Genomic DNA, 18,716 nt, shown 5'->3' with positions numbered 1-18,716 from the left:
GTTTTGCCCCAAGGTGTTTTAAGAAAAATACTCTGTCTTTTCTGTGAATCACAGGGCAAGTTGTTGCTGGGATAACCTTTGGGAAAACCTAAAGAAAAGAGCTTTTTTTTCCCTAGTAATTGCCCACTGAGGAAATGCAAACTCTTAAAGAGATTAATTTCATTAATGGAAAAAATTAGGGTAATGAGCAATAATTTGAAATAATTATTTCTTTACAAACACAAAACTGTATTAATTTTAAATGTGTCTGTATAACTGAATTTCTACTGAGTTGGTTGGGGTGGGAATTGGGTTTACCCTGCCAGTGAATATATCTCAGAATAATTTTTATATCCTCAAGAAAGGCTCAGGGTTAATTTACATATTGTTTGATGTACAGTTTAATTTTGGATAAGAGGAAACGTTGCATTATCAAAGCCACTGTAAAATATAAGCTAAAGAACAAATTCCCAGAAATTGATGAATACTTTTAAAGTAGTCATTGCTCTGAAATTATATCTAATTTTAAAACTTCTACTTTATTAATGACACATCTACAATTAAATTACTTAAAAAGCTTTATCAAATTACAGCATTAATCTGAATTCTATGCCTTACCCCCCAGTGAATATATTTATGTATCTCTCATTATAACACTCTCCCTAGAAGGCTCCCCATTTGGCATTCTTATTCTCCTTTGCCTCTGTTTGCTCATTTATTTTAAATTAATAAATAAATAAATCTGCCACTGAAACACTTCATGCTGTACTTTGAATGAAAATTATAACAAAAAAAGGAGGGGGGGGAAGAAAAATATTTAACCTAATTATTTAGCACCTTTGTTTTCAACACTAGAAGACCATCTTTCCCAGCCTGTATGATCAGGATTTTTAAGCCCATCCCAAATGAAGGATCTATTGAATATTTGGAAAGTAAATGAAGAAAACAGTAAATGAATGAATTCTAAGCAGGGTGTTGCAATTATAGAAGTGGCTAAACCTCAATAAAGACACAAAAATTTCTTCTGTTGTTCTTAGAGTGATTGTAGGGGAAAGGGCAAAAAAAAATTGATGGTGGAAGTACAAAATTAAAATAGAAAATAGAAAAATAGAATAAGTAGAAAAATATTCCATGCAAAATAATTTGTTTCTCTGAACTTTAAGACCTCGATGTGCAGAATGTCTGTCTGTTCTGACCATGATGAAAGCTTTTTACTGTAGGATATCACCTCCCATATTGCAGTGAGATGGGAAATACCCCAGTAAGACCCCAAATTATTTCAATATATATCACCAAATAGAAAACAAAAGCTAGTTGATAAGAGCCCTACACCTCTCACAGAATTTCCCTGTTTTACACCACAAACCATGTAAAACAATGATGCACTAACAAGCCAACCAGCATTATAATTGCCATCTTAACCACCATGTTCATCATCCTCCTTCCTATCTCCCCTATAATCCTTACCATCATCTAAGAAATTTAGGATTACCTAAACTGAAGGCCTTCAAAGCCTTAAACAAGAGTTAAACCCTGTTAATTTCTGCTAAAGTCTGCAGGCCATTACCTAAATGCGACTCAGGTGCTTTAGTTAAGCTAGGACCTTCCAATTTACTAGGCAGATGGGCTTTGATCCCATGATAGCACAAAGGCCTCCCCTTTCCCCGCTGTAAGCTGGGTGTGCCCAGCCCTGGCTGAGCTCAGCCTCCTTCCCTCACCAGGTGCACGGCAGGAACTTGCTGTCCATCGACTACGACCGCAACATCCGCACCGAGAAGATCTACGATGACCACCGCAAGTTCACGCTGCGCATCATCTACGACCAGCTGGGCCGGCCCTTCCTCTGGCTGCCCAGCAGCGGCCTGGCCGCCGTCAACGTCTCCTACTTCCTCAACGGGCGCCTGGCCGGGCTGCAGCGCGGGGCCATGAGCGAGAGGACCGACATCGACAAGCAGGGCAGGATCGTGTCGCGCATGTTCGCCGACGGCAAAGTCTGGAGCTACACCTACCTGGAAAACGTAGGTGGTGTCGTGTGTGTGGTGGTGTTCTCAGGGGTCCCAGGACAAGGGAAGAGATGAGAATCTTGACTCCATGTTTCAGAAGGCTGATTTATTATTTTATGATAGATATTAAAAGAAAATTATATATTAAAGCTATGCTAAAAGAATAGAAGATAAGATTTCATCAGAAGGCTAGAAAAGAATGGGATGGGACGGGATGGAATGGAATGGAATGATAAAAATCTTGTGACTGCTCACAGCCTCCACACCAGGTGGCTGTCGTTGGTCATTAAGTAAAAACAATTTCACATGCTGGGTAAACAATTCTCCAAACCACATTCCAAAGCAGCAAAACATGGAGAAGCTAAAGCTTCCCAACTTCTCAGGAGAAAAGATCCTAATGAAATGATTTTCCAGAAAATATGTCTGTGACAGTGTCTCCTCCTGGCACAAGCTGGAAGGACACAAAGTTCTGTTTGGCTTTGTGGCGCATAAATCACGCACACCCGCTAGCTAAGATTGGTGTATTCCAACTGTTAGCCATCCCTGGTCCAAAATTCCTTATTTTGGTGTATCCCAGCCGTTAGCCATCCCTGGTCCAAAATTCCTTATTTTGGTGCATCCCAGCCGTTAGCCATCCCTGGTCTCAAAATTCCTTATTTTGGTGCATCCCAGCCGTTAGCCATCCCTGGTCTCAAAATTCCTTATTTTGGTGTATCCCAGCCGTTAGCCATCCCTGGTCTCAAAATTCCTTATTTTTCATTTAGTCAGCTGAATATGACTAATTCTTAATGGGAAATATTTTGTTCATGGTTTCTGTCTTTTGATATTTTCCTGCTGTAGAATGGCAACAAATTAAGACAATGTATTGTGCTTAATTAAGCCCAAAAATGCATGACTAAACCTAACAAAAGGTTCATGTAGAAACAGGTAATTCATCTCTAATTGTTACTTATTAAATGGAAGTATGGTAGTGCATTTTTACTTAGCCTAATTAGAACACTTCAGTAATAAAAGTGTGTTAAATACTCCAGAACTCTGTATTGTTTTCCCTTTCCCTTCTTGTTGTTCTAAGTAAACCAGAGTTGATGTTCTCTGCTTAGTTTCTCACATATTTCACGGTAACAGTTGTGAATTACAACTGCTGGCAGAAAGATAAATCAAGTCATTTATCTAACTCCTCTGCATGCCTCAGGAAAAAAAAAAAAAAGGAAAATAAAAAAAAAGTCCTCCTACAGGGAGGACAGCTCACAGGTTGCTAACCTACACTTTCTCTGGAGTGTCAGCCTATTGATTTCCAAGGAGCAGATCCTCTCATCTGGCAACCTGACAATATTCCCGAGCAGCTCCGTGCCCCTGACTAATGTATCTGATTCTCTTTGTACTCATTTAACATTAGTGCCTCTCCAGTAAACTTTCCTTCGGTTCCCTCTCTGGGGCCACATGCTGATAGCTTTGTTGTTGTTTCCCCTGCAGTCGATGGTGCTGCTGCTGCAGAGCCAGCGCCAGTACATCTTCGAGTTCGACTCCTCGGAGCGCCTGCACGCCGTCACCATGCCCAGCGTGGCCCGGCACAGCATGTCCACCCACACCTCCGTGGGCTACATCAGGAACATCTACAACCCCCCCGAGAGCAACGCCTCCGTCATTTTTGATTACAGCGACGACGGCAGGATTCTGAAAACATCATTTTTAGGCACCGGCCGGCAAGTCTTCTACAAGTATGGAAAGCTGTCCAAGCTGTCTGAAATTGTTTACGACAGCACGGCGGTTACTTTTGGGTACGATGAAACCACGGGTGTCCTAAAAATGGTGAATTTGCAAAGTGGAGGGTTTTCTTGTACCATTCGCTATAGGAAAATTGGTCCTCTTGTTGACAAACAAATCTACAGGTTCTCTGAAGAAGGGATGGTCAATGCAAGGTTTGATTATACATATCATGACAACAGCTTCCGAATCGCAAGCATCAAACCCATCATAAGTGAGACGCCTCTTCCAGTTGACCTTTACCGTTACGATGAGATTTCTGGCAAAGTCGAGCATTTTGGCAAATTTGGAGTTATTTATTACGATATAAACCAAATTATCACCACGGCAGTTATGACGCTGAGTAAGCACTTTGACACCCACGGGCGCATTAAGGAAGTGCAGTACGAAATGTTCCGCTCCCTGATGTACTGGATGACCGTGCAGTACGACAGCATGGGAAGGGTGACCAAAAGAGAGCTGAAACTCGGTCCCTACGCCAACACCACCAAGTACACCTATGACTACGATGGAGATGGGCAGCTGCAGAGCGTGGCAGTCAACGACAGGCCCACCTGGCGCTACAGCTACGACCTCAACGGGAACCTGCACCTCCTGAACCCTGGGAACAGCGTCCGGCTGATGCCGCTGCGCTACGACCTCAGGGACAGGATCACGCGCCTGGGTGACATCCCCTACAAGATTGATGACGATGGGTACCTGTGGCAGCGGGGTGCTGACGTGTTTGAGTACAACTCCAAAGGGCTCCTGACCAGAGCTTACAACAAAGCCAATGGGTGGAGTGTTCAGTACCGCTACGACGGGCTGGGCCGAAGGGCTTCCTGCAAGACCAACCTGGGGCATCATCTGCAGTACTTTTATGCTGATCTTCACAATCCAACCAGGGTAACTCATGTCTACAATCATTCCAACTCTGAAATTACCTCTTTGTACTACGATCTGCAAGGGCACCTGTTTGCAATGGAGAGCAGCAGCGGGGAAGAGTATTACGTGGCCTCTGATAACACAGGCACTCCGTTAGCTGTGTTCAGCATCAATGGCCTCATGATCAAGCAGCTCCAGTACACAGCCTATGGGGAGATCTATTATGACTCCAACCCAGATTTCCAGCTGGTCATTGGGTTCCATGGAGGGCTGTATGATCCTTTAACCAAACTCGTGCATTTTACCCAAAGGGACTACGATGTCCTGGCTGGGCGCTGGACATCTCCTGATTACACCATGTGGAAAAATATTGGCAAAGAACCCGCTCCTTTCAATCTGTACATGTTCAAGAGTAACAACCCTCTCAGCAATGAACTGGATCTAAAGAATTATGTAACAGGTGAGACTTCTTCACATTTATAATACATTACACTACAGCTTGGCAGCTGATTTGGGAAAGAAATCCAGCTTCTCTTTACGAGCCCTTTGCTCAATCCTCACATCAAGTTTTTCCTCTTTTGCCTATTAAAAGTGGCTATTTCTGATTCCTTGGCACTACTCTTCCCTGAACAAAGGGCTCTAAGAGAGAAGCCATGATGAATTATGGAGGGAAAAAATATATATATGTTGGTCTGAATATAAAATTTCAGCACAGCCATAGTGCTCTTCCTATTGAACTAGTACTCTGTAAAGAAGTGTTCATTCTAATTCTGTACCAAGAAAAATGAAGTCATGTATGGGAATCTGGCAGGTTGGTTCAGTATCACAATCCAGAACTGTTCAGATCTCTTTCTTTCAGGGCTACTTTCAAAATTAACCACTGTCTGAGCTCATGGGCACATTAAGAATTAGCACCAAGAATGGATTTAATTAGACCTCTTTTTCCCATTTAACTTTTAATATGCAAACAGTCTTTAGTCTTAAAAATTAAATCCTTGATGTTTTTTAAGATTATTTCATCCTGAAAGACTAATAAATGTTATGGATTTTGTGGAGCCGAGAAACAAAAGTAGTTTTGATCACATATGTTAGAATTGGGTAAAACTTGTAACCCTTTCTTAATTAGGAATAATTTTTCCCTTAGTAACATCACACAGTACTTGAACTAGCTGCTGGCAGTTTCTAAAAGGAAAGATAATTAATATGTCTTCAGGAAAAGCTTTTTTTCAGAATTGAATATGCAGTATACAATAATTAGAGTAGTGATACCGTTTTTAAAAGGAATGATCTTAATTTTAGCAGTAATTTGAATTTCAAGAAAAGTGTGCATTTCCTTCAAGGAAAATCACAGCATGTTTCATTAGTACATTGCAACCTAATAGTAGGTGTAACACACCAGTGGTTCTAGTGGAGCAACTTTGCAATTAGGAGATAATGTGATTTGTATCTGATAGTGTGAAAATACTGGTGACTAAAATTACCTTGTTGTCCTAAATTCAACAAAAGTCCTATTTTCCTCCACCACCCTTTGATCTTCATTTTCAACATCATCTTACTATGTTTTTCTACATTCCGAAATTGTATTTATTTAATTTATCTATCCACCAGATTAAATCGAATAAGATAAATTGCATTTAGGTACAACACACACCTTGTAGTCTGTAAAAATACTTAATCAGTGATGCAAATATTTGTTGCTGTAGGACTGAACAGATAAAATTAGACAAGAAATTATTATGGTGGCACTTTGTTGTCATAGTTAAAAAAAAAAGAGAGAACAAAACAAAACACCAAAAATTCCTCCTCTGCAGTCCATTCTTACTGTTAGCCCCTGACACAGGAGTTTATTCACAGGTTTTGCTGAAAACAAGTTCCTGTAGCAAATGCAGTGCTGCAAAGCACATTAGCTCAGCAAAATAGTAACTGTTTTGTATATAGGGCCTGCTCTGGTTTCTGTGGAATTGGAACAGCTGAAGTGAATTGTTCAGGAGATACCATTTTACCATAAAATAAAATTGAAGCCTTATGAGGAGCAGTAACCCTGTGCTGTCCAAGGGTTCAGGAAAATACAGTAGGCACTGTGTGATGGAAGATGGATACAGATACCTCATGGAGGCAGAGTATTTTGCTACTAATTTTAGAGTCAAAATGGCTAAGAAAAGAAAAGACTTTTGGGGAAGACAGGCTTTGCAACAGCTCAGCTCACAGAAGTGGAGCCAGTGTAGGCCACTGGAGGAGGAGAGATGGCCACTGGGAAAGACAAGAGAGATTTTTAAGCAAAAATTATCATGAATTCAGGAAACAGAAAATGTAAAATGAGGTCGTCATGGATTCTTTTTTGTTAAAAGAGTTATCATTTGGATAACCAAAATACATAATTAGTTCTTAATAGCTGCAGAGTGAGAATAACTGTTATTAACTTTGTTTCTTAGTTTTTACAGCTAGATCTGAAGATAGAGTTTTTGTTGTTGATCCCACATCTGGAACTTGCAGAGGCTCACCTCAGAGCTGAGCTCTAACACTCTCACACAGCTCATACTTTCCCTAGAGGGATGGGGAGGATATTTTTGTTGCCTAAATTTAGACATCTGATTTACAAATCTAGCTTCTCACTGCTTTTAATGGAGCCTCCTGAGACCTGATGACAGCTGATGGAAGTAGGACATAGAGGAGAAGCCATGTCTTTCCCCAAAGGACTTTGCAGATGTTTTTAGAGTGTTAACCTAATAATTTATCATTATACAATACAGTTTATAGGTTACATATAGTAGCCCATATCAGAAGGTGTCAGAGATGGAACAAGTACTGTATACTGTAAAATGTTTGGATAATTCATGTGCTCTAATGGAAAATAGTGAAAAAGCTGGTATATCCTTGATGATGTATTTAGGGTAAATTTAATGCAGTGTAGCAATCCACCTTTTCATAGTGGATTGCTACAGTTCTGTAAAGTTCCACACAATAATATTAATTGTGACTTCACTTGCTACTTGAAATTAGGGATGTCAAAGATGGATTTCCTAATTTTTCTATTTTCTCTATTTGTTAAACACATGTATTTCTGACTTAACTGCTTTCTTTCAACTTTCAGATGTCAAAAGCTGGTTGGTGATGTTTGGATTTCAGCTTAGCAACATCATTCCTGGTTTCCCTAGAGCAAAAATGTATTTTGTGTCACCACCATACGAGCTGTCTGAGAGTCAAGCATGTGAAAATGGACAGGTAGGCAGAAAGATTAAATTACTTTTTTTTTATAAGTTTGTCCCACTCTATGGATACAATCACTGGCTCTTCTGTAGTTACAGCAGAAGGCCAAGCACTTAATTCAGTGTAAAGTGAAGTGAGTATAGCTACATTTTATACTAATGAACATATGCCTTTCTTGCCAGCCTTCGTTGTTATCATAATTACAGTGTCATTAGTTTGTCTTTTATTGAGTTATTCCTTGATTAACAAGTTGTAACTCGATTAACTTGATTAGCAATGACAAAGGGAGACTTTGTCAGGGTAATTTATCATCTGTTGTACCTTTGGTAAAACCATCCTAATAATGTGTTCCAATAAAATTAGGTTGGTATTTGTTTTACTGGTAAAAAGGGTTCTACTTCTCACCCTGCAAGAGGTTTTCTTGCCATTTTTTGTCATTTTTCTATTTAGAGGTTTTGATTTGCTATTCCATTTAATTTCAGTTACAGTGTTCATACTTGTCAGGTTAATGGTGAACACTATATAGGTTTAACTTTCATAATAAATTCCAGCCCATTTAATAAACTTAAGAAGAGTACTAGGCCAATTCCAATCCTACTCTTTGCTAGGCTTATTTCATCTTTGTGGTAATACAACAAAAATAATCATATAAACCTAAACATACCACTTTCCCAGGCTTCCAAGTAATTTGAGAGTCTAAACCCCCTCTTCAGGAATTCTTTGGTGCTTTTGGGCCCAAATTTCATCTATTTACAAAAAAGCTTATATTCATAAGCCTTTTAGTTATATTTACTGGTTGAAATCTCTGGGATAAAGTGTCCACAAGTTAAATGCCACCTTTTAAATACACTGATTCTATTTGTTTTCAGCTCTGATTAAAATTGTGCTAGACTTGGGCCTTTCTTATTCTTCTACTGGGCATTATATGATTGGCCAAAATTGAAATGTGTAGTGCATATATGCTACAGAGGGTGATGAGAAGTATTTTATTTGGTCTTACAGATGGCAAAATGATTTGCTGAATGAGTATTTACCTGATTCTGAACAAGATATGGATGGATGGATGGATGGATGGATGGATGGATGGATGGATGGATGGATGGATGGATGGATGGATGGATAACTTAGGGTGGTCTTTTGGAGTGTACAATTTTTCTCTGCATGTCTTTCCTTTGAAAAAGCAAAGCAAAGATCATTATTGGTCTCTGAGTATGTTCAGACCTGCATCTTCTTTGGTGTTTTTTTTGTTCTGTTCCTCTTTCCCCAGCTAATTACAGGAGTGCAGCAGACGACAGAACGACACAACCAGGCTTTCATGGCTCTGGAGGGACAGGTCATATCTAAAAGATTACATGCCAAAATTAGAGAAAAAGCAGGCCACTGGTTTGCCACGAGCACTCCCATCGTGGGGAAAGGGATCATGTTTGCCGTGAAGGAAGGCCGTGTCACCACCGGTGTTTCCAGCATCGCCACGGACGACAGCAGGAAGATCGCCTCGGTCCTGAACGGCGCTCACTACCTGGAGAAGATGCACTACAGCATCGAGGGCAAGGACACCCACTACTTTGTGAAGGTGGGCTCGGCCGACAGCGACCTGGTGACCCTGGCCATGACCAGCGGGAGGAAGGTGCTGGACAGCGGCATCAACGTCACCGTGTCGCAGCCCACGCTCCTGGTCAGCGGCAGGACTCGAAGGTTTACGAACGTTGAGTTCCAGCACTCCACGCTGCTCATCAACATCCGCTACGGGCTGAGCGCCGACACGCTGGACGAGGAGAAGGCCAGGGTGCTGGAGCAGGCTCGGCAGCGAGCCCTGGCCGCAGCCTGGGCCAAGGAGCAGCAGAAGGCGCGGGACGGACGCGAGGGCAGCCGCGTATGGACAGACGGAGAGAGGCAGCAGCTCCTCAGCACGGGAAGGGTTCAAGGTTACGAGGGATATTATGTCCTGCCCGTGGAGCAGTACCCAGAGCTAGCAGACAGTAGCAGCAACATCCAGTTTTTAAGACAGAATGAAATGGGAAAGAGGTAACAAATTAACCTGCTGTCATCCTTTGCTGGATGAATCAGTAGTCATAACTGTTATCTCCTCTCCTAAGGAGATGAAGACCTAAATGGGGGCACTAGGCTGAGCTACTCTGGGATAGTAAGTGGCAAAAAAGCTCATATTTTTTGAGTTAAATGCTACTGTTCAAGTGATTAAAAACCACATCCTGAAGTGGACTAAAGCCAGACTGAAAACTCTTAACCGTACAAATTAAAAAGTACCCCTGAAATATTACCCACTTGTTCTGGGTCTAAAGAAAAACAAAAAGAAGGCCTCGTATTGTATTACCTCACTCCATTCACACGTGAGCAAACTAAGAAATCCAAGTGGGCCACTTTCACTAACCAGCTGATGAAACACAGATGATTCAGACTGCTTGTTTGATAAATATCCAAGAGGTTTTCATTTAAAGCAAAATACAGATGCATTTAAAACATGACTTTGGGGTGATTTGTGTGTAGCGAATGGAGGACAAATGAAATGCAAGTGAGAGCGCACTGGAAATAGGAAAGGAAAATATATTTAAAAGTAACAAAACCAGACTTGCACTCTGACCCTCCACTTGTCTGGCCTGAAGCTTAACTTATTCAAAGAGGGCAGAGTGTAAAGTTACATTCAAAATGGTGGCTATAAATCACTACAGATAAATTTCATACTCTGTTTGTCTTTGAAGATTTCCATTGTGGACAGTATAACACAGTTACAGGGTGTAGTCTGTTTAGATTCAGTAGTTTGTTGGTATCAGTTCCAGTAGAGCTGTGGGCATTGTGTTACACTATTGCAAATGGGCACCACGTCAGATCACCCTGTACATACATCAGCCAGAAGGCACAATCACTGTTTCAGATTAAAAAATTATTAGTGTGTTTGTTTGGTCGAGAAACTGAGACAATCACATTACGGTCACCACAAAAAAAAAAAAAAAAGAAAAAAAAAAGTCTAATAAGAACTTTGGTACAAGAACTTTTTTGTAATATACATGTATGAATTGTTCATTGAGTTTTTATATTAATTTTAATTTGCTGCTAAGCAAAGACTAGAGACAGGCAAAGATAATTTATGGCAAAGTGTTTAAATTGTTTATACATAAATAAAGTCTCTAAAACTCCTGTGAATTAGTTGTCTTCCATTGCAAAATCTTGAAAAAGAGATTCTTGTCTGGCTGTTTCTAATGCACGCAGCATTTTGTACGTGGAAATGACTTCCTGTGGTTCAATGGATCCTGCAGGGGGCTGCTCCTTTGATCTCTGGGTAAGCAAAGTCCTTCACATACATCACCCAAAAATCTGCTTAGGACACAGGAGAGAATTGGTAAATGCTTTAGAAATGCCCTCCCTCTCTGCACCTCATGACTAGCAGCCCTCAAACTGCTGTGTTTCAATTCTGAAATTAGTTTAATTGCACTGAAGTAACCTCTAAACAGTTTGAAAATGTAGTAACATAATATTAAGTGGAACATGCAAGGCTGTGCTGTGAGCCAGGAAGTCTCCATAAAATCTGTCTTCTTTGGGAGATTGCTTATTTCTAGCACATTTAAAACGGGAGGTAAGATCAAAGAGCCTCTCCTAAGCAAACAGTCACTCCTGGTGATGATAAAAGGGAGCCATCCATCACCCAGAGCCCTGCCGCTTTTATCTCATTTAAGGATGTAGCTGGGGAGCTCTACTTAATTTTGAGAACAGTTTTGCTTTTGGGGTTGTAAATGAGGTTTTTAATGATTCATGATAGCAGCAGAGATGCTCGAGTTGATTATGGGCATAAATTGACTCTGGGGCGTTTTTAAAGCCGAGCAGTTGGGTGCCTGTGTGGAGCAGCACCTGGAGCTCTCAGAAAATGTCTCATTTTTCTGTGCAAACGAGAGCCACCCCACTCTGGCTGGGAGTTACACCTACCTGGGCACTCCATGGCACCCCCAGCCCTGGTTCTCATCCTCTGAAGATGAAGTCTGGCTGCATTTTTAGATAAAGGTCTGACTGTCCATCACTGCAGGTGTTTTTCTTTGCTGAAGGACTCAGAGTGCTGTTACATTATTATTTTGTTCTTTACAAGTGAAATCTCTTAAAGAAGTGTTTTTTTTAATGAGGGAATAAAACACAAAATCACGAAGTAGAGACACTTTGCATTATTGCAGTTTGTCTGGATTACCTGGCCCTGTCCTGGTAAGCTGCTTAGCTCATTTTTTGGGATAGAATTTTTCTTGCAGTTTGAGAATGTTGAAATGAGAACCTGTTGCACAGTCCCCAGTGTCCTTCATTCTGTTACCCTTCTCCTAAAGCTGAAACTCTTCTGAACTGGAGATCCTGCTACTTCAAAAGGGAACTCAGTTAAGCTAAAAGGAAAGCATCCTTTGAATATTAATGACTATCAGAGGAGATGTAACAAATTTCAGGGGATGAGCACTCCCTGCTCATCTCCTTTGCAACTAACACACACCATCAGGATGTTCTTAACCAGAGTTTTGGGAGATGGTGCTAAATTCTCACCCGAGATCACTGGCCCAGGGCCAGCTGCAGTTTCCAAAGGCAGTGTGCAGCTCAGCACAGGTTGTGTGCAAAGCCCAGCAATACACCTGAGCTCTTAGGCCCAGCTTAGCATCGTGCTGGACCTGAGCAAGGTCATTCCCAGCTCTGCCCCTTCCCTTTGCCTGTGCTCCCAAACAGAGCCCCAGCCCCACTCCCATCCACATGGATTACCCAGCCTGTCCTCTGGCCAGTGAACTGCTCTGTGCCCTGTGACCTAGGGAACCTTGTGTGGTGCACCAAAGGGATGGGAAGAGTTGCTGTATTTTTTGTAATTATGACAAAAGAGCTGAATTCTCTCATGTCTGGAAAAAACAGCTGACTGGTAGAGCCCATTCTAAAGAGTTTTCACTTAACAAATGAGGGAGATAACTGGACTGGTGTGGCCATGACCAGCTCTCTTGTGGTCCCATCTGGGTCTCCCATTTCTTGAAGTATCTGTTTCTCCCTTTTTCTTTCCACAACCTCTCCTTTCCCCACCTCAGACTGGTATCTCCCATTCCTCTCAAAGCTCTTGCTTTTCCTCCCTTTTCCTTGCTACACTTTTCCATATGGAATAGATGCTTAACGTAAAGCACTGCCAAGGAGATGTGAACTGGATTCTTCTTATGAGGGAGTAATGAAGTGGTGGCTCCAACAGTGACATTGTGTGTGTGTCCCCAGTAGCACTGTGACCAGGACAGAGCAAGGGCACCCATCAAAGGGCCTGGCCTGGAGAGCACTCCTGGCTGAGGAAGGCACAGAGCATGAGCTCAGGCCAGCCTAAGTGCCATGAGCAAGGGTTTGCCCTCCCAACTCACCTGAGTGCAGCTGACTTGTTTGTAGAGAGAGCAGGAATCCAAGAAGAGGCTTCTGTTTGATGCTAAAACCAGATGGAAAACCAGCTTTAGAGTACATTTCCTTTTTTTTCCTATTGGATTGCTGTAACTGAAGGAATTTGGCATTTATAACTTTGCATTTCAGCTTGGAAAAAAACCCTGTTTTATTTCCTGACCTATCCCCAGGTGTGAACTGGCTGTGTGTGCAGCACATGTCTCAGCACAGCCTCCTCACCAGCAGGGCTGTTCTGCCTCTCCAGGTGGCACTTTGGCCACATGATGGCAGATCTGCCAAGGAGACATCCAGAGGTGCCAGCCTTTGCTTCCTGGCACTGCCTTGCCCACAGCAGTGCCAGCAGTGCCCTGTCAGCCTTCCTTAGGGGTTGGTTCTCTCAGATTGAGGCACACACGGACATTCCTCCCAAAGCTAGGCACACAGAGCATCCACAAAACTCTTATGGGAATGAGTAAAGGGAAGGAGCCCTTTAGCTTTTTTGTTTGTTTGTTTGTTTGTTTGTTTGTTTGTTTGTTTTTACTGAAACCTGCCTGGGAGCCTGGCTCTGGCACTTCCAGTTTTCACCTCCCATCCCTTGGGAAATGCAGCCTCTCAGAATCTTCCTGATCCTGATAGAAAGGATGTGCTAACCCCTCTGTAAGCCAAGTCCTGATCTTCATGCAGTCCAGGTTCATCTCTGCTGTAAGAACAGAGCCCTCACCTGCCCTGAATGTGACCACGGCACTGCCTTCCAAGGCCCTTCATGTTTTCTGGTCATTTCCTGTTTAAGAGTCCAAGAAAACCTTATCAGGTTTGAATGCCACTGAATAATTTGCATTAAGTTCTTTGTGCTGTAATTTCTGTAAGGTTCAACCCTTTGACAACAGTACTCAAATAAGCATTCAATAATGCTCAAACATGGGAAAATCTTCAACACACAGCCTTGAGGGTACAGCCCTAAGAATCTCCAAATGTAAAGGTTTCAGCCACTGAATGTCACTGTCCTGTGTTCATCTGTGAACCCCACATGAAGGTCAGTCATAAACTCAGGTGGCCTCTGAACTGTGACTCAGTTCAAAGGGGGGATTTTACCTTACAAATTAAGGCAGGTGTAATGAAGTGATACCAGGATCTCTCTGCCTCTGACCTGCTTTTGCTGAATTTTTCTGACAACCATAAAAGTTCCTTCCCAGCATCTTCCACCACAGCCTACAGCATAAAATTTCTTTATTTACAAGGATTACTCAGTTTAAACAGTACTCACTGCATTTGAAACCTGTGACTCCTCTGGAACCAAACTCACTTCTCTGTGGCACCAAGCTCCAAGGGCTGTGCTGCAGAAAAGAGTCAGCATCCACCACAGTGCAGGTGCTGACAGAGCTGCAAAAGGTGTTTTACTCTGCACATCTCTGAATTGGCAGCAAGATCTCAGAGCCTTAGAGCCACTTTGGGCCCACAGAAAGCAGTGGAGGAGCCTGGGCAGGGTCTGTCTCTGAAGGCTCTGCTGCTGGTGGTGCCAATACACAGACCAATACTGTGTGCTGGAACTGCTTGGTCAGGTCAGTAATATCAGAACAGTTCTGTCATCCTCCCCCTGCGTGTCTGTCATGTCCCCAATGAGCACAGCAATATCTGAGCATGACTAAGAGCTCTAGGAAGGCAAATACCATTGCCAGTGCCAAAGCACCAGCTCCCCTGTGTTCATAAAGCCTTTTCTGCTTCTGCCTTACCCAGCACAGATGGGTTCAAACCAGCACAGCAGTGCTGGGCACATCTGGAGCTGTGGCCATGAGCTGTGTGTGTCTGCAGCAGCAACACCTGGCAGGTGATTACCTGAGCAAGTGGCATTTAACCAGCAGCTGAGAGTGGGACACACAAATGCAGGTACAGAATGCTTTGCAGCACCCTCACAGGGGGCCCATCACACTCAGGGGTTAAGTTGGTAATTTTAATCTCAGCTGACTGACGGCTCCCTGTGCCAGCTCAGCCTCCCCACCACAATCACCAGAAATAAGCAAAGCCACAGAGGTGGAGGCACCTGTGTGATGTGCTCAGGTACCCAGCCAGGTGAGCAGCCAGGTGAGCAGCAGGGAAACAGCCGGGCAGGGAGGGCAGGGGCTGACCGTGCCAGCCTCTCCCTCACACAGTTTGGGGTCTGCCTGCACCCTGCCCCCTGCAGCCTCCTCCGGGAGCCCCAGGAGCCTCTTGCACCCTGCTGCCAGTGGGGTTTGCACCAGGGCAAGAGGCAGAGCCCAGCAGGTCCCTGCACCCACCCCGGTGCCACCAGCCCTGCCCAGTCTTCCCCACACCTCCTGCAGCAGGAATGGGGTGCAGCTCCTCAAAACACACATCTGTGTGTCAGGCTGGTCTTCCCCTCATTTCCTTGCTCGTTAAAATACTTGGGTAGCATCTTAGGAGGATTTAATGGTTACAGTCAGGCTACTTCTGAGCCAAAGAGGGGGACAAAAAAAAAAGCAAGTAATAAAGCAAAATGTGGTAAAAACACCACGGGAGAGAGCTGTGTGCCAACTTTCAGACAAGCAAATGAATGCAGCCAATTTATAAATCCTTAACAAATAGGATTTACAATGGAAGTGGCAGTTAAGCCATCATGAGTACCAAAGGTGGCAGGCAGTGCTCTGTAATGCTGTCTGTGCTCTGCAGCAGCAGCTCAGCAGCATTGCTACTGGAGAAATTGTATTTACAGAAGTTTTTCATCTTTAGATGACAGCTTTTGGCAGGCTTTAGTCTAATTTGGTGGCTGCATACAAAAGGAAAATTGGCCAGCAGGACTCTGGGCTGTACCACTGACTATGCTGCTAAAACCCAGGCCTTGTGACTGTGTCAAATACCTCTCTGTCCTCAGACTCCACTGTGATAGCTGCAACCACCACACAAATGAAAGTAAAATATTAAGAAATATTAGTGTTATAAATCAGTAATTCATCTACCTCATTTTTAGTCGTTGGCAATAGTTACTGACTCAATAGGCAGTAGTTGATAAAACAGACTTTTTTATGTGTCAGAAGTTCTCTGTAGAGATATAAACCAGATTCCTGCTTGCCCGTGAAGGCTGTGATCTTTTAGAAAACATCCCCATCTCAATGCCTTGGTCTGTGCCCAGGTGGGGAAGGCAGGTAATTAAAAACCTTGGGACAAAGCACATGAGAGGAGAGTTTTCACACTTAGCACAGGGCCCTTATTGAAAAGCAGGGGTTGGTGTGGGTGGAGGCTGCTGGAGGATTGAAGTCCAGCTCTTTCTTTAGTTCCAGAGTGTGCCAGGACAGGTGAGGATAACCCCATTTTAAGAGCATGTCCAGCTGAGATATTAATATTTTCAAGGTTGGCAACAGCAACCTATTGAATGCTCAGTCAGCCTTACAGCAAAATTAGTATGTCTTATGTTTAACCAGAACTCTCTGTATTTTTTCCTTTGCCTTTTTCCTTTGCCCTGTCACTGGGCACCACTGAGACAATCCTGGCTCTCTTGTCATTACTCCTCCCTTCAGATACTGGTACACAGTTATTAGATCACCCCTGATCCACCTCCTTTCCAGGCTGAACAGCCTCAGCTCCCTCAGCTTCAGATGCTCCTGTCCCTTCACCACCTCACTGCCCTTTGCTGGGCTCTGTCCAGCACGTTCATGTCTCGTGTGCACTCTGCTCACGCAGAGGCAGACTCAGCCCTCCAGGCACTGAGCAGAGGGCAGGGATCACCTCCTCAGCCCCTCGGTGATGCCCTGGCAAGCCCAGCTCAGGGTGCTGCTACAAAAACATGGTGCTGGCTCAGGACCAACTCCTTGTCCTGCAGGTCCTTTTCTGGAAAGCTCCTTTACACTGGCTGTCCTCCAGCTCCTGCTGGTGCCTGGGGTTGTTCGTCCCCAGGTGAAGGACTCTGACCTTCCTTTGCTGATCCCACAAGGCTCCCACCAGCCCCGTTCTCCAGCCTGTGCCCCGGGGTGGCAGGAGACCCTCTGGTTCATCAGCTGCTCTGCCTCCAACCTGCCCAGCTGCCGTGGCACTTCCAGACCAGCAGGGAACAGCCTGGCAGTGCCATCGGCTCTCCGGGCTGCATCCCCGCAGCTCACAGGGATGTCACAGGGATGTCACAGGGATGTCACAGGGATGTCCACGATCCTTTTGCTGCTCCCGGACCTGACCCTGCTCCGCCAGCCCCAGGGAGGGCAGGACGCTGTGCCCTGCCCTCTGCAGCTGCGGACAGCAGGACAGGCTGCCAGGCAGCAGGACAGACCGCCAGGCAGCAGGACAGGCTGCTGAGGCGCCTGGCTCCTGTCCCAGCAGCAGCCTGCCCACGGGAACAGCCCAGTGTCCCTCTCCTGGCCGCTTCCCGCACAGAGGAGGGTGGCCTTGTCCCTGTCCCTTGGCCAGGCAGTGCCACCAGGGCTGCTCCTGGGCCCTGTCGGGGACAGAGGCTCCGCCTGAGTCCCATCTGCAGACGCAGAGTGAGGGGAGCCTCACTCGAGAGAAACCCATCTGTAGGTGAGAAACACAGAAAAAACCTGTGCTGGCAAAGCCGAGTGTCCCTGCCTGCCCTGCCCTGCCCTGGCTCCGCACACAGCGCTGGCTGTGCCGCTCCCCGCATCCATCCCCGCTGGGCTGGGGACACTCCGGGTGCCACCGGCGCGTTTGTGCAGCTCAGTGTCACCGCAATGGGCATTTCTGTCACAAGCTGCCCCCGAGCAGGAGTTCCCCTCCTGGGCACAGCAAAGGGCGCTCGGCACGCTCGGGGTGATGGATGAGCTCCGTGCCCGGTGCGTGTCCCGCTGTCCCGCCCGGGTGCCAGGGGACTCTGGCCCGGACAGACACACGGCAGGGTGCTGGACAGACACACGGACAGACACACGGCAGGGTGCTGGACAGACACACGGACAGACACACGGCAGGGTACTGGACAGACACACGGACAGACACACGGCAGGGTGCACGGACAGACACATGTCATGGATGCCCGGACAGACACACGGACAGACACACGGCAGGGTGCCCGGACAGACACACGGACAGACACACGGCAGGGTGCTGGACAGACACACGGCAGGGTGCCCGGACAGACACACGGCAGGGTGCTGGACAGACACACGGCAGGGTGATGGACAGACACATGCCATGGGTGCTGGACAGACACACGGCAGGGTGATGGACAGACACACGGACAGACACACGGCAGCGGTGCACGGACAGACACACGGCAGGGTGCTGGACAGACACATGCCATGGGTGCCGGACAGACACACGGACAGACACACGGCAGGGTGCTGGACAGACACATGCCATGGGTGCCGGACAGACACACGGACAGACACACGGCAGGGTGCTGGACAGACACATGCCATGGGTGCCGGACAGACACACGGACAGACACACGGCAGGGTGCTGGACAGACACATGCCATGGGTGCCGGACAGACACACGTGCTGCTGGCAGCAATGCCAAAGTTCTCGCTCGCAGGGCAGGAAGGCGGAGGGAGGCTCGGGAGCTGACGTGTGATCGGGACAATCCCGC

At 45.2% G+C, this 18,716-nt stretch overlaps 1 protein-coding gene across 1 annotated transcript in view; it reads left to right on the top strand.

Annotated features, from left to right (window-relative positions):
- The window catches only part of TENM2 (teneurin transmembrane protein 2), a 505,046-nt gene extending 494,070 nt beyond the window's left edge, over positions 1-10,976 (top strand). Inside the window, exons 27-30 of the mRNA XM_059483440.1 lie at positions 1,701-1,997; positions 3,456-5,070; positions 7,702-7,832; positions 9,085-10,976. Coding sequence (XP_059339423.1) covers positions 1,701-1,997; positions 3,456-5,070; positions 7,702-7,832; positions 9,085-9,846 — 2,805 coding nt within the window. The 3' untranslated portion in view covers positions 9,847-10,976. The remainder of the gene's footprint in view (positions 1-1,700; positions 1,998-3,455; positions 5,071-7,701; positions 7,833-9,084) is intronic.
- The last annotated feature ends 7,740 nt before the right edge of the window (positions 10,977-18,716 follow it).

Source organism: Ammospiza nelsoni, chromosome 16 (assembly GCF_027579445.1).
Source record: "Ammospiza nelsoni isolate bAmmNel1 chromosome 16, bAmmNel1.pri, whole genome shotgun sequence".
Lineage (NCBI taxonomy): Eukaryota > Metazoa > Chordata > Aves > Passeriformes > Passerellidae > Ammospiza > Ammospiza nelsoni.
Note: the sequence above shows the minus strand (reverse complement) of the source record. Positions and strands in the feature narration are given on the sequence as shown.